Here is an 11,516-nt window from a genome sequence, read left to right on the forward strand (position 1 = left end):
GTACACAGATGCCCGCAAAATTATAATATTGCCTAACAGGCGTCATGTCTCGTCCTTCATGTTATGTGTTGCTGTTGGTTGGAGCACCCTTGTAAAGAGCTCTGAGCACGTTTAGTGTATATTGCTCTATATAATAAATTCTCAAGTTTATCCAGACATAGGGGTTAATATTCTTACCTGGACATTCACTTGCTCTTTTCTCCTGGAGCTTTATTTCTTCAAGTACTTCCTGTTCCTCATCATTATAAGTATGGATTTCATCTAGACACGCCATTATTTTAGCATGATCGCTGAGGGGAGGGTATGATAATAATGATAATGATAATTAAAGAGTAAGAGAAATCACACTAAATCTTTAATAGTAATAATAATGAGGAAAGTAATAGGTAATAATAATAAAATAATATAATAATAATAATAATAATAATAATAATAATAATAATAATAATAATAATAATAATCATACAACAAATAATAATAATAATAATAATAATAATAATAATAATAATAATAATAATAATAATAATAATAATAATATAATAATAATAAATAATAATAATAATAATAATAATAATAATAATAATAATAATAATAATAATAATAATAATAATAATAATAATAATAATATGCCCCTTAGACAGGCCAGTTAGTAAACAAGTAAGAATCTGATTCCTTGTACATATTTCAACTCTTCAGGTTCGATCCCACCCTGGGCTGGCATGAGAAGAGCGATTCCAGACCCGCCAACCTTCACCTCATCCCGCACAAAGGAAGGCCATAGAAACACAGTTCACAAAGAAGTGGACAGCATTCCCATTCATTTCGGAACCTGGAGCCATTTAAGTTCAGCACTCTCGTCCTGACATGAAAATGAAGTGGCTAAAATATTAGTGCCACATGAGGATACACAAAATATTGTGTAAATGACGTATATAGACCTAGCCACTACTACGAAATGCTGGTTCCAATGTCATAAGTTCACAATCGTTTTAAGTCATTGATACTCTTTGAAAATAAACGTGAGGTCAGACCACATAATTGTAAGGATTCAGAAGAGTAATTTTAACCCACGTGAGGTTAAATTGTTGATCTTTAAAGTTAATAAAGTTTATAGCCACTTCTATTTTTATTTACTTAAAACTACGATTTTTAAAATTTTCAGCTAGGCAGCTCTGCGTATACTTATTTTAAAATAAGAATAAATCTGTCATTTTTTGTCAAATAATATGAAAGGGAGTGGAACTTTCTTTATCGCATCTTTATTTTTCATTTTATTGTGAAGAGAATCTCCCTAGAACAGCCCATAGAAAGCAACACAGATTTCATGCTCACCGCAGAGGATCGTGATTCGTGGAGACAGCTGACCGGCAACGTGCTCAAGAGCACAAGCCACAATGGATGATGAAACGCTCAATGTGGCCACAGGCAGCCCGTACAACTTCAAACCGATGCGAGACTTCATCTCAAACGCTCGTAGCATGCCACGGCCCACCGTATTGATTCGTAGCCATGGTTAACTAATGGTTTGACACTGGTATTATCTAGGACTAAAAGTTTGACGTATTTTTGTAGGTTTGTGCAGCGTCTAGTGAGTTGTTGTTCGTATAGCTAAATGAAATAAGAGCTTCCATTGGTTGAGCTATTGAATACAACTCACGATTTGTTATCTTTTGTGGCCAACACAGATTGACTACATCCTAGTGAATAGAAAGTGGAAGAACTCAGTCCACAATGCAAAGCATTCAGTAGCTTCAGTAGCCTAGAAGGAGATCAAGTCTCGCATCTGCCACAATTCGCTTTAGTCTTCGAAAAAGCAAATCAACACCATCAAAAGTGAAGTATGACTGGTCCTTTCTAAAAGACTCAACTATACAGAACCAGTATACTATAGAGGTGAGGAATAGATTCACAGGACTTTGTACGGAGAAGAAGATCCGACGGGGAACGCTATGAGAAACTCATAAAAGCAAACCGGGACATAGCAGAGAGGCTAGTACCGAGGAGAACAAAAGTCACGACAAGATCCACTTCTAATCACCCACTGATTGTTGAAGATAGAAAAGAAGACCAAGATTCCTTCAACCAACACCAACAAACACCAAACTCAGTAAACGAAGAAAGGTAGAGGATATCAAACCAGAAAGTAGAGACTGTCTATATGGATATAAAAGAACGAGAGCTAGATAGTCTCATCCAAGAAGTAGAGAAAGCCGACGAGAGAAGCAAACACGATGAAAGCTGGAAACTGATAAACAGAATAACTGGTAGGAAAGCAATTCGACAAGGGGTCTTCAAGGGTAAAGCATAAGAAGAAAGAAGACAGAAATGGTTCTCACACTTCCAGTCACTTCTAGGAGAAGATCCAGTCAGAGCAACAGAAGATGGCGCAATCATAGGCCCAATTCTTCAAGATATCTTTATAGACGAGAGTGACTTTACAGTGGATGAGTGATGGAAAACAATCCGGGCCTGATGGTATCACACCTGATGTATGGAAGTACTGTGACGTTGATGATATCCTGTTGGAGTTTACAAATGGATTACTACACAGGAATGAAAAACCAGGAAGATCCACGACTGCTCACCTCCTGGCATTGAGAGGCTAATGGAAGAACTAAAAAGTCACAACAAGAAGGCAGTCATTCTATACGTAGACTTTAAAAAGGCCTCGATACATCGCCCTACCATGATGAAAATTTTAAAAGCATTCGGTACACTTCCTAAACTTATCTCTGCTATTAAAAGAATGTATGAGAACACACGAGCAAAGGTTATCTCTCCAGATGGTAAAACTGAGTTGTTTGAGATCAAAGCAGGGGTGCTTCAATGTGATACATTAGCCCCTATCTCTTTGAAATTTTCCTGGACTACATGATGAGAAAGACCTACGCTGGCATGGAGAACGAGCTTGGCTTTACGCTACATAGACAAAGAAGTAGGCGCAGTCAGCTATGATTCTCACGGATCTAGATTTCGCCGATGATATGGCTCTACTAGACGAGGAGATGGATCAGGCACAAGAAGTCCTCAGTAGACTTGAAACTGAGGCTGAACGAGTATGCTGTGGATTGTCTTCAACGTAAGCTGGAAAGAGCACATGTCAAATGAAGAGCTCTACGGTGACTTCCCCAAAGTGACTTCGAAGATACAACAGAGAAGACTGAGACTTGCGGGGCACTGCTGGAGACACAAGGAGGGGAGTGCAAGCAGTCTTGTGCTATGGGAACCACTTGAAAGAACCAGAAACTGAGGCAGGCAAAATACAACGTACGTTGACTGCCTGCTAGATGACACAGGAATGGATAACACAAGGCAGATGTGTACACTCATGGAGGACAGGACAGAATGGCGAAGACTTGTGGCTCATGTTGGGCGCCCCAAGCGGCGGCCTAAGTAAGTAGACTAAGGGCTACCGGGACCCCCACTCCCCCCCCCTGGGGATTTTATAAGACCAATTTTTCTAGTTAGTATAACATCTAAGCTATCCGTTTATGGCCGGCTGCCAAAAAAATAGTGTCATCTTTACAGAGTTATTGCCCCTGAAAGGTCATTTGGTGCAAAAATTTCTAAAAATTCATAAAATGCATTTTTGTATTTTAAAACATGTCTAATTTAATATAACTAAATATTATGTTTGAAACTGATGATTTGAGGGTCATTTTGAAATACATACAAACTATCTTTACTAGTGACAAATAGAAAATTAATAAACAAAAACATCATTTTCTCGAAATACATATTATAGCATTTTAGGATGAGAATGTGAACTACTGAGAATAGAACTTATATGATGTCAGCTTTTATCAGTTATAATATGAAAACAGGCAATAGGCAAGCACAAAGACTAACCCTGATTAGTCATAGGTTTTAAAAAAATAATTGAAGCATGTTGTTTTCTTTTGGGTGTTGAAGAGGATATACTATTTTGGTCTCTCTGACTTAACGTACATTTGGGCGCTGATATTGATATAACATATTTGAGGTGCTAGCGCCCTAAAAAGGCCAATAAACAAACAAAGACTAACCTGAAACCGAAACTATAGAAAAATATGGGAAGGGACACATGAATGAAAACAGTGGAACACAAAGCAGAATTTTCATATTTCATGTCAACACAACTTGTTCTCACAGAAAGACAAATTGAATGATAGGGTACATTATAGACATCAGCAGTTTAGTGTTACTTTTTTCCTTTCATAAGTACCAATGGTGAATCTAATAATTCGCATTATAATATTTTTCTATGACAAGAACTGCAAACCCTTATTTTTTAAATAGTTATTTGAGCAAAGCTGACACTGAAAAGCTGATTTCAGTGTTTACCTGGACCCTACCCTAAAAAAGTGAGTGAGCATCATGCTTACCGGACCCCTCCCCCCCCCCCAAACCAGAGTCAGACTAGATGTGACCCCCCCCCCCCCTCCCCATCTCTCCTTGGGCTGATGTAATTAAAAAATTATCCCTAAGTACCAAATTTCTCCTGTCATATTACCATAAACTGCTTTTTTTTGCTATAAACCTTTCTCTAATCCACCAAGGGGAATAACTGCTCTGTCAACAGTACAATCACAAAATATCCAATATCTTCAAAACTAGTGATTAAAAATTTACGAAATTTTAGATTTAGGTCTAGCTATACACAGGCTATAACACTTTCTCTTTGATGTATACAGAAAAATGTAATGCTCTAAAGTTATATAACAGTGTCTGTGAAACTTTTTTGAAAATTTTAATATTTTAAAATTCATCCTTGAAGTTCATACATACTAAATACTCTGAACCTTGAATTTAGTTATTATTTATCTAATATAGTCTATATACATCAGTGCAATCCAAATTTGTGACATGTGTGATGAAAACTAAGGAAGCTATGGCAGTTCAAAGTTTGGCAGTGGCAAGCTCATTTTAACGCACTTGATGACCTTTCAAGGGCAATAACTCTGTGAAGATGACACTTTTTTTTTGGCAGCCGGCCAGAAATGAAAAGCCCACACATTATATTTACTTAAAAAACTGGTCTCATAAAATCCCCAGGGGGAGGGAGTGTTTCGCCCATTGGCCCTGGGTCTAGACTAAGGGCTACCGGGACCCCCACTCCCCCCCCCCCCCTGGGGATTTTATAAGACCAATTTTTCTAGTTAGTATAACATCTAAGCTATCCGTTTATGGCCGGCTGCCAAAAAAATAGTGTCATCTTTACAGAGTTATTGCCCCTGAAAGGTCATTTGGTGCAAAAATTTCTAAAAATTCATAAAATGCATTTTTGTATTTTAAAACATGTCTAATTTAATATAACTAAATATTATGTTTGAAACTGATGATTTGAGGGTCATTTTGAAATACATACAAACTATCTTTACTAGTGACAAATAGAAAATTAATAAACAAAAACATCATTTTCTCGAAATACATATTATAGCATTTTAGGATGAGAATGTGAACTACTGAGAATAGAACTTATATGATGTCAGCTTTTATCAGTTATAATATGAAAACAGGCAATAGGCAAGCACAAAGACTAACCCTGATTAGTCATAGGTTTTAAAAAAATAATTGAAGCATGTTGTTTTCTTTTGGGTGTTGAAGAGGATATACTATTTTGGTCTCTCTGACTTAACGTACATTTGGGCGCTGATATTGATATAACATATTTGAGGTGCTAGCGCCCTAAAAAGGCCAATAAACAAACAAAGACTAACCTGAAACCGAAACTATAGAAAAATATGGGAAGGGACACATGAATGAAAACAGTGGAACACAAAGCAGAATTTTCATATTTCATGTCAACACAACTTTGTTCTCACAGAAAGACAAATTGAATGATAGGGTACATTATAGACATCAGCAGTTTAGTGTTACTTTTTTCCTTTCATAAGTACCAATGGTGAATCTAATAATTCGCATTATAATATTTTTCTATGACAAGAACTGCAAACCCTTATTTTTTAAATAGTTATTTGAGCAAAGCTGACACTGAAAAGCTGATTTCAGTGTTTACCTGGACCCTACCCTAAAAAAGTGAGTGAGCATCATGCTTACCGGGCCCCTCCCCCCCCCCCCAAACAGAGTCAGACTAGATGTGACCCCCCCCCCCTCCCCATCTCTCCTTGGGCTGATGTAATTAAAAAATTATCCCTAAGTACCAAATTTCTCCTGTCATATTACCATAAACTGCTTTTTTTTTGCTATAAAAATATATAAAATATAGTGAAATGTCTGTTCAATCTTAGTTATCGTTTAACATTATGACAAGTGTAACTAAATGACAAATTGCCATATTTATGGACAATAAAGATCTATTATTATTATTATTATTATTATTATAAACCTTTCTCTAATCCACCAAGGGGAATAACTGCTCTGTCAATAGTACAATCACAAAATATCCAATATCTTCAAAACTAGTGATTAAAAATTTACGAAATTTTAGATTTAGGTCTAGCTATACACAGGCTATAACACTTTCTCTTTGATGTATACAGAAAAATGTAATGCTCTAAAGTTATATAACAGTGTCTGTGAAACTTTTTGAAAATTTTAATATTTTAAAATTCATCCTTGAAGTTCATACATACTAAATACTCTGAACCTTGAATTTAGTTATTATTTATCTAATATAGTCTATATACATCAGTGCAATCCAAATTTGTGACATGTGTGATGAAAACTAAGGAAGCTATGGCAGTTCAAAGTTTGGCAGTGGCAAGCTCATTTTAACGCACTTGATGACCTTTCAAGGGCAATAACTCTGTGAAGATGACACTTTTTTTTTGGCAGCCGGCCAGAAATGAAAAGCCCACACATTATATTTACTTAAAAAACTGGTCTCATAAAATCCCCAGGGGGAGGGAGTGTTTCGCCCATTGTCCCTGGGTCTAAAGTAAGTTGTGGCCAAAGACTTGTCTTTTGATGTCATTTTTGGTCAAGATATAAGTTAATGATGGCTACGGTTTATTGTATCTGTTATTGCTATTACACTGGTGCCTGCTCCTTCATTTTTTAATTTCATATTGTTATTAAAGCCAGTGCTTTCTACTGATTTTTTAAAAATATCGCTTGATGGTTTGCCTTATTCTTATTGAATCACCCTGTGTAGTGCTGTTTTTTTTTTTTGTTGTTGTTTTTTTTAATTAGTCTTTATGTATCAGGGAGATCTCCATTATATTAACTTAAACTAATAGAGCGATTTAATGGGGTAGAATCTGTTGACCACGTAAAACGGCTGATTGGTCGGGAGCATGAATTCACAACCTTTTAATATATCATCTACCTGAATTAATATATTATCTACCTATGACGACCGTTACGAGTAGTAGTAGTAGTAGTAGTAGTAGTAGTAGTAGTAGTAGTAGTAGTAGGAGTATATATAGTAGTAGTAGTAATAATAGTAGTTTGTAGATGTTGTTGTTGTTTTGTTGTAGTGTAGTAGTAGTAGTAGTAGTAGTAGTAGTAGTTGTTGTTGTTGTTGTTGTTGTTGTTGTTGTTGTTGTGGTAGTAATAGTAACTATAACAAAACATGGCCAAGAATAACAATGACAAAATTTTGCACTAGGAAAAATCATGTTTTAAAAATTTTAGCCAGACAAATAGTATGTCAAATATCGATTTATCAAATGACTCTCATCTTGTCCAAAACTATCAAACCCGGGACATCCTTGAAGACTTTTAGCTCCCAAGTTTAAGAGTTCTTGATAAGGCGAGGTCATTTAAACCACCGAACTGTCGCACTTTGGATAGATAAGTCCTCTATTTTAAAACTTGGCCAGAAAACTTGTCTTTCAAATATCGATTGATTTAAGTGACTCTCATTTTGGCAAAAACTCCCAAATCTGGAACTTCAAGAAATACTTCACAAAGTCCCAGGATTGAGAGTTTTTGCCAAGAAGAGGGTCATTGAAATCGATCGATATTTGAAGGACAAGTTTTCTCGCCAAATTTTTATAATATGTGCCTTTCCAGAGCACGGCAGTTAGGTGGTTAATCGATCGATATTTCAAGGACGACCATTTTGGATCAAAATGCTAAAAATAGGATTTTTCTTTCAGACTACAGTGGAATAGGCTTCAACAGTCGTGACGTCACTTCCCTCATTATGACGCATAATCATTTAGTAACTGGTTCTAAACTATCAGAACGATTGCGGACGCCCTTATGAAATACTTCTCCGACATGCATAACAGTGTATCCAGAGAAGGAAAGCAATATAAATCTGATCATGTTATGAATTTTGTACATTCTCATCACATGACACGTGAAATGGTTCTAGCCAGCATGAAGAATAGAGAGTACCGATTTTCTTTGTTTAGAACCAAGGTGCTGGTTGCTGGGCGGACATGACATCAGATTATTGAATCCTATTGTTATGACAATGTTCAACTTACGGGCAGATCGTGTCCTGTACATACAAGAACTTGCACTTTTCAACATTATCATCGAGCGTATGAAATTGAGAGACGCCTGTTGTAGATAATAATATAGTTAAGGATGACTTGATGATAATAGGATAAATAGGCAATACATTTTGTGTGTGAAATTTGTATTACAGTTAGATTTTTTTATTCTGTCTTCAAAAATTTGTTATTAATACAATCGAGAATTAAAGTTATTCAATATAGTATTTTCGAAAAATTGTATATACAAATTTGAATAATTGAGTCTGAGGTAACATTTCAGACTTGTATAATCTTAGTTAAGCGGCTGAAGGCTTCTAAGATTTTTCCGGGGGGAGGGGGGAGAGGGACGACGGTTCTCGCACACGATACAAATTGCTCAATGGTAATAGAAACGTTTTGGTGATGGTTATTGTTGTTGCTGTGGTTATGAAAATAATGTTAATGAAGAGGAGGAGGGAGAAGGAGAGGATAATATCATAATAATGATAATAATGACAGAACTGATTATGACAATGAGGTTGAAGATGATGATGATGATGATGATGATGATGATGATGATGACGACGACGACGACGACCATGATAATGATGATGATGATGATGATGATGATGATGATGATGATGATGATGATGATGATGATGATGATGATGATGATGATGATGATGATGATGATGATGATGATGATGATGATGATGGTTATTAAACTTCTCACATAAATTGACGGCAACTGAGAGTAAAAGTATGAATAAGACAGTTTCCATCTTTGTCAGTCAGAAAATTCCTTCAGACAGTCAAACACAGGAAGGCAACGTAAATGATAAGGACTGAGGATTGGGGCATATATAATATTGTCCATTTCACATGGATTGACATAAAATTGTATGTACAATCGCGTTTGTTGTGCGTGACAAGATATCTATTAAAATACAATTGGAAAAGTGTCACCACGTGAAAATAACAATTGAAATTTATAATAAGATGGGAGAAAATGTTGCAGAACATGAATATTACAATGGAAATATATCAAATCTCTATTCTTTATGATTGTGTCTCATGCGAAATGTGTATCCAATTCAAAATGTTGAGGAATTGAAACGTACAAATGAAAGGGAAGTGTATTTTTAAAGGATTATTATCGTACACGTTTATATTGGAATAGAAGTATTATACAATGGCGAACATTTTGTAATTGAACTCTACAGTAGAATGTGGTTATTCTCGATATAGTTAGGAAACTTAATTATCCGAGAAGTATTAGTAGTAGTGGTAGTAGTAGTAGTTGTAGTAGTAGTAGTAGTAGTAGTAGTAGTAGTAGTAGTAGTAGTGGTAGTAGTGGTAGTAGTAGTAGTAGTAGTAGTAGTAGTAGTAGTAGTAGTAGTAGTAGTGTAGTAGTAGTAGTAGTAGTAGTAGTAGTAGTAGTAGTAGTAGTAGTAGTAGTGGTAGTAGTAGTAGTAGTAGTAGTAGTAGTAGTAGTAGTAGTAGTAGTAGTAGTAGTAGTAGTAGTAGTAGTAGTAGTAATAGTAGTAAAAGTGAGCTTTAAATTGAGCTTTTATATAGCGTAATCTCCACTAAACGTGCTCAAAGCGCTTTACAAGGGGTCAACAGCAACATTTAGCATGTAGGACCGGACATAACGCCTGTTAGGCGATATTACAATTTTTCGGACAAAGACAACGCTGTTAACGGCCAGTTACTCATTTTACACCGGAGAACGGTGAGAGAATGTGAGTAAAGAGCCTTTGCCAATGACTCAACTATGCGCTGAGCGCGAGGCTCGAACCCAGGACCTTCCGATCCGAAAGCGAGTGTCAAGCCACTCGATCACATAGCCGCACGTACTAGTAGTAGTAGTAGTAGTAGTAGTAGTAGTAGTAGTAGTAGTAGTAGTAGTAGTAGTAGTAGTAGTATTAATAGCTGTAGTCGAAGTAGTAGTAGTAGTAGTAGTAGTAGTAGTAGTAGTAGTAGTAGTAGTAGTAGTAGTAGTAGTAGTAGTAGTAGTAGTAGTGGCAGTAATAGTAATAGTAGCAGTACTAGTAGTGGTAGTATTGTTGTAGTAGTAATAGTAGAAGTAGTAGTAGTAGTAGCAGCAGCAGCAGTAGTAGTAGTAGTAGTAGTAGTAGTAGTAGTAGTAGTAGTAGTAGTAGTAGCATTATTAGTAGTGGTAGTATTTTTTTGTAGTAGTAATAGTAGTAGAAGTAGTAGTAGAAGTAGCAACAGCAGTAGTAGTAGTACTAGTAGAAGTAGTAGTAGTAGTAGTAGTAGTTGTAGTAGTAGTAGTAGTAGTAGCAGTAGTAGTAGTAAGAGGAGGAGGAGGAGGAGAAACGACATTGACGTCACAGTTTTGTTTTTTGGTACAGTTATATCGGCTGGCGGATGATTTGAATATGTTTCCTAAACGCATAGCATCAATACTGAATAATGTTTAATTCAGAAAAGTGAGTGGAGCAGGCACTTATGTTGGTAACAACAAGATATGAAGTGAATAGAAAAGTGCCAGAAGACAATAGAGAATAAAAATTTTTTCGCGGCGGTGGTGGGGTTTGAACCTGCGACCTTATTGGTACGACAACTCCGCCTGGCAGGTGAGAGCGTGGCTCTACCGTGTGAGCTATCCACGAACACAAAAATATTCGTTTCAAACTCAAAGTCATTACTAGATCCCTCTCTCACCCACTTCTTGAGACCGCCGATTCGTTCGTACACCACCATCGCGAATAATTTTGACCAGCAGTTAAGCTTAATAGCCAATATTCTCAACACAAACATATAACATAGAAACGATTGAGACATTGAGTATGCTCCGGTGTATGGGTGAATGTTTAATTCAGAAAAGTGAGTGGAGCAGGCACTTATGTTGGTAACAACAAGATATGAAGTGAATAGAAAAGTGCCAGAAGACAATAGAGAATAAAATTTTTTTCGCGGCGGTGGTGGGGTTTGAACCTGCGACCTTATTGGTACGACAACTCCGCCTGGCAGGTGAGAGCGTGGCTCTACCGTGTGAGCTATCCACGAACACAAAAATATTCGTTTCAAACTCAAAGTCATTACTAGATCCCTCTCTCACCCACTTCTTGAGACCGCCGATTCGTTCGTACACCACCATCGCGAATAATTTTGACC

General features: G+C 36.5%; 1 protein-coding gene across 1 annotated transcript in view; it reads right to left on the bottom strand.

The window, feature by feature from the left end:
• The window catches only part of LOC144975862 (uncharacterized), a 28,113-nt gene extending 18,855 nt beyond the window's left edge, over window positions 1-9,258 (bottom strand). The window contains exons 1-3 of the mRNA XM_078920047.1: window positions 9,106-9,258; window positions 8,382-8,457; window positions 178-290 (exon numbers count right to left, since the gene is read on the bottom strand). Coding sequence (XP_078776173.1) covers window positions 178-290; window positions 8,382-8,457; window positions 9,106-9,154 — 238 coding nt within the window. The 5' untranslated portion in view covers window positions 9,155-9,258. The remainder of the gene's footprint in view (window positions 1-177; window positions 291-8,381; window positions 8,458-9,105) is intronic.
• Window positions 9,259-11,516: the final 2,258 nt, after the last annotated feature.

This window comes from Berghia stephanieae, chromosome 6 (genome assembly GCF_034508935.2).
Source record: "Berghia stephanieae isolate SIO BIC M18660-M18661 chromosome 6, UCSD_Bste_1.3, whole genome shotgun sequence".
Taxonomy (NCBI): Eukaryota; Metazoa; Mollusca; class Gastropoda; order Nudibranchia; family Aeolidiidae; genus Berghia; species Berghia stephanieae.